This window comes from Pleurodeles waltl, chromosome 4_1 (genome assembly GCF_031143425.1).
Source record: "Pleurodeles waltl isolate 20211129_DDA chromosome 4_1, aPleWal1.hap1.20221129, whole genome shotgun sequence".
Lineage (NCBI taxonomy): Eukaryota > Metazoa > Chordata > Amphibia > Caudata > Salamandridae > Pleurodeles > Pleurodeles waltl.
In genome coordinates, this window is record NC_090442.1 from 917,081,637 (window position 1) to 917,103,291 (window position 21,655).

The 21,655-nt window shown below is 43.3% G+C and overlaps 1 protein-coding gene across 1 annotated transcript in view; it reads right to left on the reverse strand.

Annotated features, from left to right (window-relative positions):
• The window catches only part of FBXL13 (F-box and leucine rich repeat protein 13), a 1,108,093-nt gene that overhangs the window by 821,240 nt on the left and 265,198 nt on the right, over positions 1–21,655 (reverse strand). Inside the window, exon 9 of the mRNA XM_069229683.1 lies at positions 1,771–1,906. Coding sequence (XP_069085784.1) covers positions 1,771–1,906 — 136 coding nt within the window. The remainder of the gene's footprint in view (positions 1–1,770; positions 1,907–21,655) is intronic.

Genomic DNA, 21,655 nt, shown 5'->3' on the forward strand with positions numbered 1-21,655 from the left:
TAATGTATATACAGGGAGTGCAGAATTATTAGGCAAATGAGTATTTTGACCACATCATCCTCTTTATGCATGTTGTCTTACTCCAAGCTGTATAGGCTCGAAAGCCTACTACCAATTAAGCATATTAGGTGATGTGCATCTCTGTAATGAGAAGGGGTGTGGTCTAATGACATCAACACCCTATATCAGGTGTGCATAATTATTAGGCAACTTCCTTTCCTTTGGCAAAATGGGTCAAAAGAAGGACTTGACAGGCTCAGAAAAGTCAAAAATAGTGAGATATCTTGCAGAGGGATGCAGCACTCTTAAAATTGCAAAGCTTCTGAAGCGTGATCATCGAACAATCAAGAGTTTCATTCAAAATAGTCAACAGGGTCGCAAGAAGCGTGTGGAAAAACCAAGGCGCAAAATAACTGCCCATGAACTGAGAAAAGTCAAGCGTGCAGCTGCCACGATGCCACTTGCCACCAGTTTGGCCATATTTCAGAGCTGCAACATCACTGGAGTGCCCAAAAGCACAAGGTGTGCAATACTCAGAGACATGGCCAAGGTAAGAAAGGCTGAAAGACGACCACCACTGAACAAGACACACAAGCTGAAACGTCAAGACTGGGCCAAGAAATATCTCAAGACTGATTTTTCTAAGGTTTTATGGACTGATGAAATGAGAGTGAGTCTTGATGGGCCAGATGGATGGGCCCGTGGCTGGATTGGTAAAGAGCAGAGAGCTCCAGTCCGACTCAGACGCCAGCAAGGTGGAGGTGGAGTACTGGTTTGGGCTGGTATCATCAAAGATGAGCTTGTGGGGCCTTTTCGGGTTGAGGATGGAGTCAAGCTCAACTCCCAGTCCTACTGCCAGTTCCTGGAAGACACCTTCTTCAAGCAGTGGTACAGGAAGAAGTCTGCATCCTTCAAGAAAAACATGATTTTCATGCAGGACAATGCTCCATCACACGCGTCCAAGTACTCCACAGCGTGGCTGGCAAAAAAGGGTATAAAAGAAGGAAATCTAATGACATGGCCTCCTTGTTCACCTGATCTGAACCCCATTGAGAACCTGTGGTCCATCATCAAATGTGAGATTTACAAGGAGGGAAAACAGTACACCTCTCTGAACAGTGTCTGGGAGGCTGTGGTTGCTGCTGCACGCAATGTTGATGGTGAACAGATCAAAACACTGACAGAATCCATGGATGGCAGGCTTTTGAGTGTCCTTGCAAAGAAAGGTGGCTATATTGGTCACTGATTTGTTTTTGTTTTGTTTTTGAATGTCAGAAATGTATATTTGTGAATGTTGAGATGTTATATTGGTTTCACTGGTAATAATAAATAATTGAAATGGGTATATATATTTTTTTGTTAAGTTGCCTAATAATTATGCACAGTAATAGTCACCTGCACACACAGATATCCCCCTAACATAGCTAAAACTAAAAACAAACTAAAAACTACTTCCAAAAATGTTCTGCTTTGATATTAATGAGTTTTTTGGGTTCATTGAGAACATGGTTGTTGTTCAATAATAAAATTATTCCTCAAAAATACAACTTGCCTAATAATTCTGCACTCCCTGTATTTACCCGCAATAGAGTAATGGTAAAAACCCTGACAAATTAAATGCAAAGAATTCTCTTGTGAATAACATTAGATACATGTTTTGAAATTATGTACTTTTCATATCATGTTTACCACCAGTATTAAATAATCAGAAATCCATAACAAGGAGAAGAATATTATTCAAAACAAGCAATTGACAAGTAAGGAACTTACTAATGCTTTTGAAACTTGCCCAACGTAAAACAGAACAGCCTCGAAGATTCAAACGAATTACATAGGGACGGCATTTCTGCAATAAATTGACTACGATTTTGTCATTGATCTTGTGCCTTGCAGCTGTAAAATCAATCTAAAAATATAAACATAATCAAATAAATTATCAGACAATTTCAAGTATATATTTACCAAGTATTAGTTCCTACAATTAAATATAATAACCTCATTTATGAGCCTATGTTAAATTGTCAACAATTAACCATGTGCATCAACATACCTATATAATAAAGTGACAGTGTACACTGACCCAGTTTAATAAATGCAAGTTTCATCTAAGGAATGCTGCGAAAAAAAGTTCTACTTATCTATACATTTCATCCCTCATACGTGTATCATAACCAGAACTGGGCTGTCAGGGGACTAGGCTTATATTCACACTTCTAAACAAGACATAATATTGCAAAGCTCTCCCATGTGAATCGGGTTCTTATTGTAGAAACTGAGATCGTGAATCACATTTCTGAAGCTCTGGAGGAGGTAGAGTTTTACCTTATAGTTGTGTCCAGTTATTACAATTTATATGGTCCCATTATGATGTAAGAGGCTCCTTTATACATCCAATACAAATGAAAAGGTTACTAATCTTCTGGTAACAATCTTTGATAGATACTGTGTCGACCTAGAAATTCCTCACCTGGTGAAGTCCCCAAGCATCAAACTATGCAAGGAGGGCAGTAAAAATACATCAAGTCATCAAACTGTAAAATATGAGAGAAACTCTACAAATATATCTCCAATCAGAAAACACTTTGATACTGATTATGGCTACCTCCATTAGACCTTAGTTTTCATCACAACCCTCCCCCTACCATTCAACTGTCCCACAATGCCCTCCCCCCATCCTATACTTTTCTCTCTTTCTGTACCCTGTCTCTCCCTCTCCCCGACTCCTCTTGCATGTCTTGTTTGAAAACGACATAAATGTTTTTGAAATTAAAAAAACAGGTCATCAGATTCCCAGAAATCCCCCCCAAAATTGTTGATCATGTCCATCAGAATCAAGACTCCAACTTTTAGCCACTGACTTTTCCCCATGTCTGTATACGCTAAACTGTATGTCATATGATATTTTTTAATTTAACAAACACACAACTAGCTACAACGTGCCAAGCAAAGTTACACCAATATCTTGCTCCCCTCTGCCCTGATGCTTTTCTGGATTTGTCCATACAGCTAGCGTTCCTATGATCCCCAGAAGAGGCACTATTAGAATGGTGAGGATAATTTTTTTTTAAATGGTTCATAGTGCATACATTGCTGGCTTTTTCTCTGTAAGTGAGGCTAGTTAGCAATCTAAATATAGACTTGCTGACTTTAATAGTCCTTTTGGCATATTCTTCACTAAAAAGGTGGAAATGCACTTAAAAATCCACAACGGGAAAGAAAGCTTCAGGCTCATGTAAATAATTTACTTAAGGCAATCACCACTTTAGGTTTGACTAAATTCATTATCTTCATTCTGAGTAAAGCAAACTAGTTTGACTTTGTTATGAATCCACAAGGTCATTTTATGGTAAATGTAGGAAGGACATACAACATTAAGTCTAGAACGGGACTACATGAAGCAGAGATATGGTGTTTCTAGAAGTCCAAACTCTATCACAAAGACTAACTCAAATTATTGAAATTAGCACTTAGGCCTAGCCAGGCAATGAGTTCAGACACAGTTCATATGGAGTTGAACCTTGGAAACAAAAATAAAAGTGCTGCAGGCCAACACATTTTGTGTTAACATCTGATCCAGTCTCCATATAGATACAAAGCATTATTTAATAAGGGGCAATTGTAGGAAGAGCATGTGACCCATATTACAGATGGATTTCATAACTAAGAAAGAAGGTCTCTGGCATATACTGCCTTTACTGTATGTGTGTACGTGTTTATGTAGGTATGTGGTATTTGTATAGCACAAACCTAAACAAAAGGCAGTGAAGTGCTTTATAGGGTTTAAGCCAAGCAAACAGTCAGGATAGCTGCATTCTGAAAGCAGAAGTGTACTGTTACTGCATTGCAATGTAGCATTCTTTAAAGAGGTGTATCTTCATTTTTTTAAAAAATTGGAGCAGCATTATTATGGCCTTCCTCATCGATATGGGGTTGTTGTTCCAGATCTTGAGTGCATGGGCTCTATGAAAATGAATACATTATTTTTGTGAAAACACAATGATTGGATAAACAAATTACACAAGTCTGAAGACAGTGTACAACAGAACAGCTAGAAAGTACTTCATAGGATGCTTTGTAGGTGGACTAAAGGATTGTCACCATGTTCCTATTTACATCTACCATTAGCAGTTCAGCTGCAGTCATGATGGGTAGACCCCTGCTAAAAGCTGGAGATACTGGTTTTCGTCGGATCTGTTGTAAAAGTTGATTCATGTGTTCTTCTGAAGTATCTGCAAGGGAAATTACCAATATTCCACTTCTGAAAAGGGTGGTCGTGCATGCAAAGGAAGGTTTCAAGATTCAAGTTTAACATGCACCGGTCAATAAGCCTTTGACGGATACAGAGATGTAACAAAAGGCTTAAAACAGCTGAGCATTTGAAATAAACCTAATGAATGTTAACAAATGCTTTCAAATAATCTAGGATTGTGGCTAGTGGAAACAGCAATCAAAACAATAAAGACCTCAATGTGAACAACAAAGTTAGCTGTTTGGCTACAGTTAGACCGAAGGTTACAATGTCCTGTCATTTTATGCATATGCACTTCATCTTGCGGATTGCCCTTTATTAGCAGCTAAGTGATGTTTAAAGCGAAAAATGCTGGGTATAAACCCCATGAGAGGGGTCAAACTGTCTGTGCCTGACTTCAATCAAGAAAAAGTAGGTCTAGGACCCTGAGGTCTATATTGAACAGACTATTAACTGTCTCCGAAATTCCTTTTGATTATTGATCTAATGTGAAAAACAAAGCATGTGTTTCAATATTTCAATCTTTCGCTAGAAAAGCATGCAGACTGTTATGGCCTCGCCCTAGGATAATACAGTCGATGTACTAGCCCTATAGAGAAAGGGCCCAGGCTTTTAAGAAATGTGAGATTCTCATACTTGCATACGCCCAACTTTGACATTAAGCCACGACAAGCTCTTGTTTAGAGAGCATCCCTTGGTTCTCTCGTCATAGTATTTACGATTACTAAGTTCCTCTCGTCCTCATCCAGGCATATGTTCTAACTCCCACAATCGGGGGCACTGCAGTCTTGAGCTTTACATTGTAGTCCTCTTGCATAGCCAAAGATTTATGCTTTATCTACATTCTGCTTCTTGGTCATGCCTCCTTATCACCACAGCACAGGGCGTTGAAGAACAAGTTACTTACTTCCGGTAACAAATTATCTGGTAGAGACTCCATGTAGCTGCAGATTCCTTACCTTAAAATTCCCTGGCGTCAGCTTCGAATCTGGAAGTTTTCTGGCGAGCAGTACCCTGCACGTGCTGTCGGGTGGCGTTGTTCGGATCCCTGTGCGTCGTCCGGCTCCGTGTGGCATTGTCAACATTGTTGGAGCCGTCTGTGACATCACGGTCTTCTATATAGGCACCACCCTGGCATGCGTACGTCAGTTCTTTTCCACAACTTTACACGCCAGAAGCGCAGAGTCATTGAAGAGCCAACAATTATTTACTTTTCTTTTGATTGTTTGAGTAAAAAGATATATGCCCTTGAGAAAGGGAAAAAAAATATGAAAAACAATGTATATATTCGCAGAGCGGGGAGGCTTGGGTGGGTGTAAGGAATCTAAAGCTAGATAGTCTCTCTACCAGATAATTTGTTACCGAAGGTAAGTAACTTGTTCATCTGATAGAGACTTCTAGCTGCAGATTCCTTACCTTAGAATAGATACCCAAGCAATAACTCCTGGTGGTGGGCTGCCAAAACATACTTCACACCAGGAAGTCCTGTAGGACTGAGCAAGCAAAATGCCCCACTCTCCTCACCTGGCTATCCAGGCAGTAGTGTCTTGCAAACGTGTGCAAGGTAGCCCACGTTGCCACCTGGCAAATATCAAGTACCGGCACACCTCGAGCTAACTCAGTGGTAGCAGCTTTCCCTCTGGTAGAGTGAGCTCGCAAGCTTTCAGGAGGCTGCTTCTTAGCCTAAGCATAGCAAATTTTAATGCAGAGAACGACCCAGCGCAAAATGGTTAGTTTCTGGACTGCCCGACCCTTCCTTGCACCAACATACCCCATAAAGAGTTGGTCGTCCACCCGGATCTCTTTTGTGTGGTCAAGGTAGAACGATAACGCTCTTTTTGGGTCCAGCCGATGGAGAGGCTCCTCTTCTTTAGAGGGATGCTGTGGAGCAAAGAAGGTGGGCAGGGTAATATTTTGATTAAAAGGGGTCACCACCTTGGGGAGGAAAGAGGCACGAGTTCTGAGGACTATCTTATCAGGATATATTGCGAGATACAGCGGTTTCGATGATAAAGCCTGCATCTCACTCACTCTCCTGGCAGATGTGATCGCCACTAAGAAGGCGGTTTTGATAGTGAGCAGCTGGAGAGGACAGTTATGTAAAGGCGCAAAAGGAGCAGACATTAGAAAAGTGAGCACTAGATTAAGGTCCCACTGGGGCATAGCAAAAGGCATAGATGGAAACATAAGTACAAGCCCTTTTAAGAATCTCTGTACAATGGGAGACTTAAACAAAGATAGTTGATCGGGCAAGTGAAGAAAAGCAGATAAGGCAGAAAGATAGCCCTTAAGAGTTCCTCAGGAGAAACCCTGTTGGGCGAGTGACAGAATGAACAGAATGATATTAGAAAGAGAAAAAGAGGATCAATACACCTCTCTGTACAATATGATACAAAACTTTTCCAATGGCAAGCGTAAATCGACTTAGTAGAGGGAAGCCTGGCTGCCAGAATTACATCATAGACCTCGGGAGGGAGGTCATAAACCATCAACTGTCACAGTTCAATCTCCACGCATGAAGCCGCAGAGTTGACAGGTTTGGGTCGAGAAAAATCCCCTGCTGCTGCGACAGACGATCCTCCCGAAGAAGCAACCTGACTGGAGGACTGATGCTAATTTTGAGAAGCTCTGGATACCAGACTCTTCATGCCCAGTCCAGAGCCACTAAGATTACTTGGGCCCGGTCGTTCTGGATTTTCTTGAGAACGCTGGGCAGAAGTCGTACAGGCAGAAAGCCGTACAGGAGACAAACTCCACTTGCGGCGAAAAGCGCTGCCTAGCTATAGCCGCCTTGGAAACTCCTACGCGCAATACTGCTGATATTGCGCATTCTCTGCGAAGGCGAACAGATCTAACCAAGGCTCTCCCCACTGCTGAAAGAGTCCTTGCACAAACCTCTGGATGGAGATACCATTCATGATCCACTAAGCATCGCTGGCTGAGTTTGTCCGCCCTGGCATTCAGAGAACCTGCCAGGTGTTGAACCACCAGGGTTATGCCCTGATGTTCCAGCCACGTCCAGAGACATAGAGCCTCTTGACAAAGAGTTCACGACCCTACACCACCCTGCTTGTTGCAGTACCACATCGTGGTAGTGTTGTCCGTGAACACCTGCACTACCTTCCCTTTCACAATGGGAAGAAATGCCTTTCATGCTAGTCGGATAGCCCGAAGCTCCAGCAAGTTGATTTGGAGCCCAGATTCTGCCGGAGACCAGAGACCCCTGATCTCTACCTCTCCCAGATGGCCGCCCCATCCCAGAAGTGAAACATCTGTCACTACTGTGAGATCTGGTTGGGGAAGGGAGAGGAGTCTGCCTTTGACCCAATCCCAGTACACTAACCACCACTACAGATCCTTTGCAGTTCCCTACGAGATCTGAACCACGTTGGTTTCCCTGATGCTGTGCCCACTGGAACTTCAGGTCCCACTGCAGAGTCCTCATGTGCCATCTGGCATGCTTGACCAATAGGATGCAGGAAGCCATGAGTCCCAACAGCCTCAGAGTCTGTCTCACCGAAATCCAGGCGAGAGGCCAAAACTTCAGTATCATAACCTGAATATCCTGGACTAGCTGCTCGGGAGGATAGGCCCGATACTGAACTGTATCCAGAACATCTCCGATGAAAGTGAGCTTCTGAGAAGGAGTCAGGTGTGACTTCGGCAAATTTAAAGTGAACCCCAACTAATGCAGGAGGTTCGCCGTCTTCTGGAGGGGGGTGACGAGAGCCTGAGTCGTCGTAGGCTTCAACAGCCAATCGTCTAGGTAGGGGAAGACTGAAATCCCTAACCTGCGCAGATGAGCTGTCACCACTGCCATCACCTTCGTGAACACCCGAGGGGCTCTGGTGAGACCGAAAAGGAGCACAGTAAACTGAAAATGCTTGTGGCCCACCTTGAACCGCAAGTAACACCTGTGGGCGGGCAGGATGGGGATATGAAAATACGCATCCTGCAAGTCCAACGCTACCATCCAGTCTTCCTGGTCTAAGGCAGAGGAGACCTGAGCAAGAGTGAGCATCTTGAATTTCTCCTTTTTGAGGAAGAGATTGACGTCCCTTAAGTCCAGGATAGGGCGAATGCCCTTGTTCTTTTTGGTAATCAAAAAGTAGCTGGAATAACAACCACTGCCTACTTCTGACATCGGGACTCTTTCTATAGCTCCTTTGGCCAAGAGAGACGTAACTTCCTTGCGGAGCAAAACCAAATGATCCTCCATCAGTGGTTCTTTTATCAGAGGGATAGAAGGAGGGAAAGACTGGAAGGGGAGGGAATAGCCCTTCCGTATGATCTGCGAGACCCATTTGTCCGATGTGATGAATTGCCAGTGAGGGAGATGAAATTGAATCCTTCCTCCAACTTGACTGAAATAGTCTTGCAGAACCACACTAGGAGGGCTTGGGCGCTGTTGATCGGGGCTGTGTGGTGGCCGCCCTCTGGCCAGACCCTCTGGGTCTGACGGTACCACAACTCGTCCTCGCACGGGATGTTGTGAAGCCGGAGGATGGTGGCTAACTTGTGGCCGTCTCCAAAGGGACGGAAGGCAGACTGCTGACGAGCTGGCGCAGAGAGGCCCAAGGATCGGGCTGTAGCTCAAGAATCCTTGATCCTCTCAAGCAAAGAGCCTGCCTTCTCACCAAAAAGGCGAGAGCCATCAAAAGGCATGTCTATCAAACGCGACTGACATCTCCTGAAAAGCCAGCAGCAGAACGTAGCCAGGCGTGGCAACGAAGGGCCACTGTCGATGAAATCGCTCTACCCAGCGAGTCGGTCGTGTCCAACACACACCTAATAGTAAACTTGACTGCATCTCTCCCATCCTTGACAGCCTGGGTGAGTGTCCTGTACGCCCTCGGGGACCTGGGGCAGCACCTGTGCCACCGTATCCCATAAAGTATGGGAAAAATGGCCCAATAGACAAGAGGTGTTTACTGACCTCAATGCCAGGCTGGAGGAAGAAAACAAACTTCTTTCCAAGTTGCTACAGCCTCCTGTATTCCCTATCCAGAGAGGCGGAAGAGAAGGCACCACAGGAAGTGGAGGCTTGGACCACCAAGCTCTACGGGGTGGGGTGTTGGGTGAGGAAACTAGGGCCATTTGGAGCAGGTCTATGGCGGCAGCCGACTGTCCTATTCATAGGAGCCCCTGTGCTGGCTTTGGACCATGTTCCCAGATGAACATCAGTTAGGGCTTCATTGAAGGGCAACATCAGCTCCGATCTATTCACCCTCGGCTGAAGCACCTCCGTCAGGAGATTCGTCCTGACTGGCACCGTAGGCAAGTCTAGGTCCAAGACCTGAGATGTCCCACGCACCACCATAACAGAAGAAGCCCCTTCCTTCGTAGCCACATTGGGAGGAGAGAGCATGCCAGTATCTGGAGTATCTGGAGAAGTATCCAGTCCACTGGCTTCCCCTAGATCCTCATACCAGTCCTGTTCATGCTCCAGTTCACACTCTAAAGGGTCCTCAGACCCCTCCCACTCCTCTCCTGTGCCTGGCTGTTCAGAATAAGGCTCTGGCAATGATCTGGTCCTAATCAACGCTGTTGAAGTAGGAATCGGCGTCATACGACATCGTTCCGGCTACGGATCATCCAGAATGAGGATGGGGCTACCACCACCAGTGGGCGCCGGTGGTGGAGAAAGCGCCGACGACGGACCTGGCACCGGAGGAGGTCGACTGTGAGAGACTGGTGCTGGTCTGGATCCGCTATTGGATCCCTGGGTCCCCACTGGCGCCGAGGCCGAAGCCGCCGGCGTCGAACCCGCTGGGGACCCTACTGACCCCGCGGGGCCCAAGACCCACCCGAGGGTGCAGCCCGCTCAAAAACAAGGTGCATAGCCTCGTAAAATTCTTTAATTTGAGCAGGGGTCACTCCAGTCCCCGGAAAAGGGGGAAGACGCGGAGTCGGCCCTGGCGACGGCTCCGTGGAGCCATGCTCGGAACGTCGATGTTCCCCAGACGCCTCGTCGCCCGACGGGCGTGGCGAAGTTGAAGTCCGCTTGGACTTCTTTTTGTGCTTCTTAGCTGAGTGCCCCAATGACCTCGAATGAGAGGAAGAGGACTTAGGGCTACGGGAGCGATGCTGCGATCTCCTCCTACTGCGGGACCGTGACCTCCTCGGAGTCACGCCGACCGAAGACGCCTGTCGGACCGCTAGAAGCTTGAGAGATCTCCCTTTCAAGGCCTTCGGAGCCTTGGCCCGACAGTCAGAACACAACATTAAATCATGGTCCTTCTCCAGACACCAGAGACACACTCTGTGTGGATCCGTGACCGACATGGTGCAATGACATGCACCACACGGCTTGAATCCTGTCTTTCTCGAACAAATCTCCAACAATCAAAAAACCTCAACAAAATCGCCAAAGAAAAAGGGCAGCTCTTCCCGGACCGTCACGGAAGGAAAAGAACTGATGTACGTGTGCCGGAGTGGTGCCTGTATAGAAGACAGTGACATCACAGACCACTCCAACGATGCTGACTACACCACGCGGAGCCAGATGATGCGCGCGGATCCGAACAACACTACCCGACGGCGTGCACAGGGTAATGCTCAGCAGAAAAATTCCAGATTCGAAGCTGATGCCAGGGAAATCTAAGGTTAGGAATCTGCAGCTAGCAGTCTCTATCAGATACCCCTTTCTTTCTTATGTTCTTTATTTGATTATTAAAGTGAGATGTGTTTAGGTGGCACGTATGTGTGTGTCACAACTGGCTAACTCAGCAATGAAAATAAATCTGTGTTGCTTGTAATGCTAACAAGGTCTGTTTGGGTTACATTGCTATCAGATTTTGTCTGAGGGGAGACAGTACTGGGCAACCACATGCACCTTTTCACTTGCTTGGTCTGGAATTCTTGTCATTCTCTACAATTCTATCTGCAGACTCCAAATTAGCAGATTCAGCATACTCCCAATAAAGAACAGTTTGGAGACTAGTGTCAGATCTGTCTGCAGTTGAATTAGTTACTCAAATGTCTCCATTTCCAGTACCCACATGATTCACTTTTGGGACCAGATTATGGTTAATCTTTGGCATAGGGCAGCTTGGGTAAGCTTGCTGGTTCTGCTCCTGGTTCAGTTTCGTCGTGCATGGGACATGTAGTGAGCTTGTGGCATGGGAAGTCTCCCTATTCTGCAATTAATAATTGGCTGCCTGTCTGCAGAACAAGGCTGATGTAGCTGTCACTGCAGTAAACAAAGGTTCACCTGCCCCACCTCAAGGTACCTCATTGGGTGTGGTCAGTTTTTCCACTTACCAGATTTCCGGGTGCATCGGTTTTGGGTGTGCTATAAAATGGAATCCGGTATGACCATATTACCAGTAACATCTTCCATTCCTTGACTCTGTAAATGCAGCATTCCTATGATAACTTTTTTCCAAGCCGGTCATGGGAGAAAATATCTTTTTATGGCTATTTGCACTGTTCTGGTCCACATGTCTTCTTTCAATTTTTCTTTTGGTTCTTATCTCTTATTCTATCTTCAGGCTTGGGACAGAGAGCTCATCAGTGGTTTATGCATTAAATTTTGTGATACCTCTTGTGCTACACTGGAAATGGCTCAACATGCAGGTATAGAAACTGTAGGTATGTTTGACTTTGTAGAACTTGTGTCTATGGGTGCTAGAGAGCACAAATGATTATGTTGAGTCTGTAACACACTCCCCAGCTATAATATCAGATCACTCCTCTATATGTCTAAAGTTGCATCTAACTGGGACACTGCACATGAGAAGATGGACATTGAATAAGACATTACTCCTCTATGAGACACTGGGCTTGGGGCTGGTAAATGAGGATTTTTTATGTCAAATAAGGAAACAGCAAGCCAGTTCATGGTTTGGGAAACGCATATATAAAGGGTACAATAATAACATTTTCTGTTAGGCCGTGTCAGGAAAATTGAAAGAGAAAGAAGGGCCTAAAAGACAAAAGTGTGAACGAGATAGAAGTTCAAGAAGCCTCGATAAATGATCCATTTAAATTGAGCTTGCTCTGCCTTGAACTAGAGGAGGCGCAAGCAACATATGAAGTTTGCTTAGCAAAGAAAGTACAAGATAAGTGGAAAACTAGCAAGCTACATCATTTTGCCTATGGTGAGCATCGCAGCTCTCCTTTAGCATTGAAGTCAAAAATGGATAGAACTACAAATGCTATCAGCTCACTAGATGGATGACTCAGATATCAGAAAGGTTCTGAACACTAACAAAGATTGAAGGTGAAGTCTTAAAGTATATGAACCAGTTATATAGAGAAGATGAGCACCCAGATACTAAGAGAATTATGAATTGGCTAATAGATAAGGATCTCAGAGTTCTCACCAAAACGCAGTCAGAAGTCCTCAGTAAGGGGGTCACCGAGGAGGAAGTTCAAAGTCACATCATGAATCAAAAAGGTGCTAAGGCAGCTGGACCCGACGGGATCCCATCTGAGCTATATAAAATCCTGGTAGATGTCCTAATGCAACCTCTGAAGGCTCTGTTTAATAAAATGTATCTCCAAGGACGAAAAGGCACATCTTCTTGGTCAGAGGCCACAATTGTGTTGGTCTTAAAGCCAGCAAAAGATCCCACCAATGCTGAATCCTACAGGCCAATTTCTCTTTTAAATTCTGATTATGAGATCTCCGCATGTATACTGACCAGCAGAATAGCAGGTGTAATTCGATCAACCATATACCCAGACCAGATGGGTTTTACTCTTGGACAGCACTTGAATCAGCTGACAACTTCTGATCAGTACTACAGATATGGCTATCTGCCATCAGGCCCCACTGATGGTGGCTGCCTTAGACACAGCCAAGGCGTTTGATTGGAGTTCCCTATGGGAAGTCCTTGCGTAATTCAAGAGTACTACCAAATACGGGGCTGTCCGATAGCTTAAACATAAGAAAGGGCACTAGGCAAGGATGCCCTCTCTCACTGCTCCTATTTAATATATATATATAGAGAGACTGAGAAAGAAAGAGAGAGAGAGAGAGAGACAGACTTTTGTACAGCAGATTAGGTCAGATTCCTCTATAAGCCCTTTCAACCAGAAATTGGCACTGTATGCAGAGGACATCTTGCTATACACTAGCAACACTACTCCCTCAATAACTATGGTCATGAGGCATGCAAGCAGGTTTGGTGAGATCTCAGGATAAAACTGAGATGAGGATAAAACTGAGATGATGACATTGTGGAAACAGAGTGGGATCCAGGGATCTAAACCACAAAGTCAAATGAGATATCTCGGGATCAAAGTTATTCATAGTCTAGTAGACATACCCTAAGTAAATCTTAAGAAAGCAAGTGCAAAAATAAATAAGCTCCTGAAGAAATGGAACAACCTCCCTTTAACTATATACAGAAGACTAAACTTAGATGGAAATGATGATATTACCTACAATTTCCGTTTTATTCAACACTATACCCTCACCTTTTCAAAATAAATACACTGGTAAGATCGAGGGCATAGTCAGCAGCTTTATTTGGGCATTTAAGGGGGCCCATCTCTCATGGAAGAAACTTAGGAGAAAGCTGAAGGAGGGTGGGCTGGCGCTACCCAATTTTCAGATTTACTGCTATGCTTTCGAGCTTAACAATTTTTGCTTGGTAGCAACCAGATACACCAGATACACCAAATGGCAGACTATGGGGGTCATTGTGAACATGGCTGGAAACCCCACCGTGTTCATGCTGGCAGTCTTATCACAGACCGCCAGCCCCCTTGAGACCTCAAAGGACGAATAATATACATTCTGCTAGGCCGGGACATTTGACGGCTCCACACAGAGCTGTCGTCAATGCCGCTGTGCAGCGGGTGCTGCAGCACCCGTCGCACAGATCACTGCCCGTAAATCGGGCAGTGACCTGCACGACGAGGCACTGCACGGGGGCCTCCGCACTGCCCATGCCAAGTGCATGGGCAGTTCAGGGGCCCCTAGGGGGGCCACAGAGCACCCCTTCCACCAAGGCTGGAGGAACAAGGGTTGTTTATCTGGAGAGAAGCACTGCTTGCAGCGCTGCCCTGTCGGATAAGGTAATCCACCGTCATCGGGCTGCCTGTCGGTGGTAGCCTGGCAGTGGCAGAGGGCCCTCTGTGGTGGCCCTCCCTTGTTCAGAATATGGCGGTTCAGACCGCCATGCCGGTGGCGCTATTTTCCACCACTGCCGGCATGGCGGTCTGAACCGCCATGTTCGTAATGAGGGCCTATATGGTGCTATGTTAGAAGTCATAGGTTGTCATCACTTTTTATATAAATTTAGGGACCCAAAGTACTTCAACAGAGTCAGGTTGAAAGTACTTGTGGCAGCTCTAAAAACTCGGATGAGAGTGCGGAGAATCCTCACTTTCCCATATTATGCAACTGGGACACCAGAATGTCTAAATGATGCATTAGGTCTGCCTCTGAAACAAGCAGACTGTGCTTAATGGAGAGACTTGCGATATGGGATGAGAGGCGGTGGCATTACTCATTGGCGGCAAGGTTTCAAGATTAATACATCAACTGCACTCATGGTGGGCAACACAGGACTGGACTGAGGAGATAGAAGGGGAATGGGAGGGCAGGCTGGAGAGTACCAAAATTGTAACAAATTAAGTTGCAACCTGGTTATGGGAACTCCTTTAGGCTGAAAATAAACAACGCCCTGTGCCATCTTCGAGCTGGAGGTAGCACATACCAGAGACTGATTAGGTCTAGCTGTGGCAAGTGCCTTTAGGTACTTTATACCCTGTAGTAAAATCTGCACCACTTAAAAAAAAAAAACTTTTTTGCCATTCATAAGGCTTATTGGGCTCCAAGTAAAAGGTCAAAAGTGGAAGTCAAGGCCCTCACCTGTCCGAAGTGTGAATCACACAACAAAAAGAGGTTTACCCAAAAACGCTACCTGACCTGGGTAAGGGAACATATATACATTAAACATTGGTCATAAGGCTGGGATGAATTACTACATCCCGTTTCACTCTTGCACGGCATGTTCCCCAGACGGTAGGATTGTGTATTCGACCAACGAGTTTGACCCTACACTGAGCCAACACGTGCAGTTATGTGGGGCTGCACAAACAGTTAAACTGCTACAATACAGGTTTCAGCCTGAGAAGTAAAGATGTTTCGGATTTAAGATCCTTTTGAGGTCAACCTCTCTTAGGTTACGTTGTCCCAGTGTAGTCCTGATGAGGCCTAAAATTGAATGGGCCGAAATGCGTCAACACCATGTGGATTGCGGCAGGGTTGGGCAAAAAGCATAATTGACCCCCCAGAAGTACATCGTATAGTGCAAGAAATCCCAGGAAGTAATTGATCTGGGCTTAGCACTTGCTTACAAAATTTACCACAACCATTGCTAGAAAGTGGACTACATCTTTAAGCTCGCTGTGTACCACTACCTCCAAACTTTAATTGGGACAATTTCTAGACGTTACTGTTGATTACATTTGATTGTTAATTTTGCATTATATATGATACAAACACTTTTCTTGTGTTTTTGTGAGTCCTATTTGTTTTATGTAATAGGGACAACATGTCTCATTGGTGATTCTCTTTGCCCTATGTGACTGGATAAAAATTTAATTTTAAAGTATTCAGTATTTTGCTTGTTAGAAAATAGTAGTAATTCATCCCAGCCTTATGACCAATGTTTAATGTATAGAAGTGTGAATCACAGCAAGCAAATGACATCAACATGTTCATTTATTGCCCGGCACTATCATCATGCTGGAACACCGCAAGTAAGACTCTCAGTGAAATAATTGTCTATCAAGTTAAGGTAAGCTTGATGCTGTTTTTATCGAGAATAGATCACGCAACAGCAAATGATGTGCATGGCTTTCAGGCGAGGCTTATCTTTTACCTTCATGGCGAGGGATATGTAGGAAATTGAAGTCTCGGGATTCCCCATCTATGGAGGAGCTGTGGAAATGAATTAACTATTTTGCTAAGATAGATATCACAGAGAAAGACTGGAAAACTTATGTTGGAAGGCAATAAAATCTAACCTGTCCAATAATTACCCTGAACGCTGTTGCTGCTAAGCTGGGGCTGCCAGTAAGCCCAGGACAGCTATCTCAGTGACTGAGTTTCTTCAGCAGAAGAAACAGCATTCCGAGAAACTGAGACTGCATTGAGGACAAAACAAAATTTAACCGTACATCAGGCTGTTAATTCTTTGCGTGGCTAGATGTTGCTAGGGAGTGGAAAGTTACAGAATCAATATGTGCTTGCCTACGGTTAACCACAGGATTGCAGGTTAAGAGTGAGAGAGAAGGGAAAAGACAGGATCAATTTTGTTTACTGGTTTCATAGTTTGCCCTGGAGAACAAACAGCATAGCAAGAGGAAGGAGGGAGGAGCAACCTACAATAAGTGTTTACACAGTTGATTAATGGGACATGTAAATAACTTTCCATTGGAGTTGAGAGGAAGGGAGCTTGACAGACTCAGGTAGGTGGAAATAAGAATATGTAATAATTAAAAAATGTATCAGAAAAGATTCATGTGAGAGTATGTCACATGGAGTGCCTACAATCTGCTACTACACTTCAGAAGATCAGACTGCAATTATCTCACTTCAACAGCGCTGTTTCTGGAAGACACAGGAAAAAAGTCTTGTTTGCTTGAACGGCAGGTTAGTAATAATTCTCTGGGTGGAATGACCCTTCCCCTTCCAAAACAATGTCCAGATTTATCATCACACAATCAGGTCACTCATTTTTGATGGAATATAAAAGTGGACACCTTGGAATTAAAATGGCCTTCTTGTTCTAAATGATAATGGTAAAAAAATGTCTATTGGGGATAGGTTTGGTTTCAATACAATATCAGTAAATGTAGCCTTTAGAACTCTTAATTGTTGTTTGGAAAGGACTAGCTGCTGAGGGTTTAGTCAGGAAAGTAGAAGTTGAGATGTCTCTATAAAATACTATCAAACATTACAGTTATTAAGACTACAGAACACACTGCTGAAACGGATCAACTTGACAATTATGTCATAGATTGTGTGTGTCCTGGAAAGAGTATCAAGGCTACAACAAAAGTATTATTAGCAGGACCACTCAAATTATGCAGCCGGGAGCAGCAAATTATCCAGCAAGGTTGACTAAAGGCGGCAAGAAAGGCCAAATTTTGTGGCATAATGGGATAATGTTTTAATTCATTATTTTGTTATTTTTACACATGATAATACTGTCTGGGCAAAGATGTCATCTTCTTTGCCATTCCTCCTGTACCTTTCAGAAAAGGCGATGGCATGAAAGTTGAAAAGAGGTTAGACTGATTAGAGAATCACAATTTTCATTATTAGACTAAAGGAGCAATCATGGTACTAAACAGAATAATTAAAAACTATAATTAATCTAATCAAGAAAGGTCAAGAAAAGTAGATATGCTCACTCTGCTCAATGTATATTTACCAAATGAGAATGCCAGACTAGAAAACATGGCATTTGATAGGTTATAGGAAAGGCGTAGACCAAAAATATCTGTAAAAGTGATTTAGGTGTAACTGGTATTTGCCATCTTGTTACATTTTCCCCTCAAGGCTGCACAAGGCCTACACCAGGGATCATTAATTCCCGAGTGGCAGAGGCAAGGGAGAAGGTGAAAAATACAAGAGTTGCCACTAATGGCATGATTTCCTAGAGTAATCATGCTTCACTCATTTCACATATACCTATGTTAAGTTATCTGGAACATATTTCTATAGTTAAAAAGATGGAACCTATGATTTCCATGTGATTTAAAGAAATCACTGGTTCCCTGAAAGGCATGAACAATAATGCCAGATACCAACCCAGGGGAATGCAAAGCAAAGACAGTGCACAAGAAAAGAGAAGTGATTTGCAAGAATAAGAAAAATGAACCATAAGTATTAGATGATCGCCATAAATCAAAATTTGGCAGAACTAATTATCACATAACCATCTTTCTTACAAAGGAAAGCAGAGAATGCCCACATTCAAATGAACCTATAACTGTCACGTTTTTCTTCTCTCGTTGATCCTGCTCACCGGATGTGCTCATCTTCAAAGCGAGGTGTGATGCACCTTAGCAAGCGAGATGTGAATCTTGCAAACCAGTTTGCTCGGCTGACATTGTTTGCATTGCTGTGTAGGACATCTGCCAGCTCTCCCATGAGCTCAGTTTAACATCTGGCTTGTATTCTTGGTTGAGAATTTAGTTAAGTGATCAAAACAATTTGTATTCAAATTTAAATTGACATCTTACCTTCACTCTGTTAGCTTGCCTCCATTGCCGATGTAGGAAGTTGCCTGGTGAGTATGGTCTGAGACAACACAGACTATTTTTTTAATTTTTTTTTTTTTACTATAAACAGTTTTCAGACTCAATTTAAAACATCAGGCAAAGATTCTTCAACAGATCTTGGTACATTTGCAGGGAATTGCAACAACTTGGTTGGGAGGAGCACTCGGAGCGAGACCAGATCTCCACTTGACACACCCAGGCACCGTAGTTGAGAGGAAGGCTTCTCCATAGGGAAGAATGGGTTGAGGGCGGCCAACGCAAACTAAATATTGAAACAGGAGCCCGTTTTGTATTTATTGATTAGATGCTAGTTGTTTTCCCTATTTTGATTTTGGATTAAAAACATTTCTGGGTAGGAGATAACCGGGAGAAAATGGATGGTTAGGAAATGGGGGGTCCATGGAACAATGACAAAGGTGAGTGAAAATCCACAGAAACAGAAAAGGAGGCATAGGGGCGAAGGCAGGTTGCCTGTGTCCTAAGTTTAGATCCTTTTTAATAAGTGTTGTTAAAAGAGGTACACTGTCTATGACGTCCTGGCCACCCTGCAAACCTCAATAGGTTATGACCAGAGGTAGGTGGGCAAGCATGAATTCACTTCCCACCCTCCCTACTATGCTAGACAAGCAGGGAAAGCTGTCACACCCTTCTTTACCCTCGTACCCTGAAACCTTTCATTTTTCCCTTCCACGGGGAATGAGCTGCAGTGATAGGCTGCATTAGTGAGACTGAGGATACAGTAGTCGCAAATGGGATTGGAAATTCTAAGCAGACTAATGTTCCATCTCGAGGGACTACTGATCACAATGTGTAAGCCAGTATGGCAGAAACATATACAGGTTTATAGAGTATTGGATTAAGTGCACTAAGGTTGATGCAGCAGGTGTTTCACCAAATAAGGTAACTTTGCTATTAAAAATGCCTACATAAACATAAAACAAAAATTAAAAGATCTCAAATATAAGACCTCACGAGAACTGAGGTTAGCTTTCCTGTATTGGCATGATGAATCCTTAAAGTGTCAGCAGTAATCTCAACTGAGAAGCTCCTAAAGACACGAAAGGGAAAATGAGATACCAAATAAGTTACAAGATGGATGGGATCTGTGCTGGCTTGCACTTCACAGTATCCCCATAACTTTTTGCACAGAATTTTGATGAGTTCTAGGAAAACAAGGAGGAGCATCTCTTATATATCTTGAGCTTTCCTATGGCTGAGAGAGTCCGATGCCCACCAGTGCATCAGCCGCTGGGCCAGGAGACGAGGGCAAGCTGTCTGGTGAAGCCTGAGACCAGTTGGTCACAAAGGTTACCATAAACAGGAGCACAGATCCTCTTAGAACTGTGCTGTAACCTAACCAGGGGTTGTTTATTAAATTGGAGCTAAACACATAACCAATTCTCTGACAGTCACCTACAAAGAAGCAAGACTTGGTGTACCACCATCCTGGTAAAAAAACACTAGTAGTTTTTGGTGGTAAGCGCAACTTAAACTTAACTTTAAGATGGACAGTTAAACACATATAAAATGTCAAAAAGTAATATCAATACTCCTCGAAGGAGCATACTTCGAACAATAAAAAAAAAAAACACCAAACATCATTGTGATCAGTGAAAGAGTGAGATTTTACCAACTGGGCAAATTATAGAAACATAACATTACTTAACCTGGACTACAATATTCTCACAATGATCCAATGTGGTGGGTGAAAGGAGCCAGAATAGACTCAGCCTACACTGGGAAAAGATATGTGCAAAATAATGTGCACTGAATTTAAGAAATGATCCAAAGTGGAATACCACATTCCATTAACACAAATGCAGAACAGACCTTCAATAACATTACCAGAGGCTTTGTGTGGGAAACAGTTTTGGAGAAAGATGTATGCACTAAATTTAGCATCAAGGCAGTGCTACAAAGCCTCACCAATGGATGTCATTCAAGTCAGTTAAAATTATTAAAAAGGTACTTAACACAGGTATTTGCCATCACTAATTTTGTTTCAAGTTGCCTTGCAGTGAAAGGCTCAAAAGAGAAGCAAACAGGAAAAGCTTAATAGATGCCCTCTCCACACACTTGGATTATAGGATTTTAACTTTGGCAGAAACATTCATCTTGATACCACTCTTACTGTCTATAAACAAACATATGAGTGCTTTTGAGGATATTCCATCAAAATGGATCAGGACAGGTTTAACCTTTGTGTCTGTTTTTGTCATGAGTGATGAGCTGAAAGTTACAGAGCTACAGTAGACTTGATATTAATTCAGAATCTGATTTGATTACTTATGCTATTTGTTCTTGTTACAAGGATCTTTCTTTAAACCACAATTTCATGGATCCCTTTTACAATTTGCCAAACTCAAGGTAACTACCATATCCATATGTTTCCTATGTCACTCTTTGCTTTTGTTTTGTCTGGTTTTGTGTGTGAACCACAGCAGTACACTACTCTGTATGGTCATGTACTTTAAATCTACTTACTGAACCACTGGTTTAATATATTTGTCTGTGGTACTACATATATTTAGATCGGGAGTCTCCAACATTTGTTGTCACTATTACAGCACTAATATTTGTAGCTCAGGATGATTTTCATTGATCATGAGTTCCTCTCATTACCAAAAAGTTTGGAGACTTTTGATTTAGATGTTATAAACTCTAAAACATTTGGAAATCAAGATGGATATCGGACCTGAAAAGATATCAGAAGACAATTAGTCAGAATTTAATTTATGTAGTATGAAATAACTCTGTCCAATAAGCAGATCAATGTTTGTATTGCACATTTTAAGTCTTCACTTCCCTAGAGCTTTGTGCTCAACCTCTGCTAGCCATTGTTATATAAGCAGGAGAGCATGTCTACTACTTCGTGGTTGACCCCGATCATCCTTTTGTTAGCGCCACTTGCATTCTGGAGAATCCATGCCAGCCACACAGAATCTAGATTAAATTGACACAGTGAATCAGAGCAATTATAACTGCTGCAAGAGTTTTTTATGGGTCCACAGTGTGTTGTAAACTTGACACTGTGTGGGGAGTACATCATCAGAGTCTTTGAATTGTTGCACCAAATGTCTCAACCTCAGATGTATAAACATGCAACAAGGGGTCAATGTGATGAAACAAACAATGTAAAGTACAATCAACGTA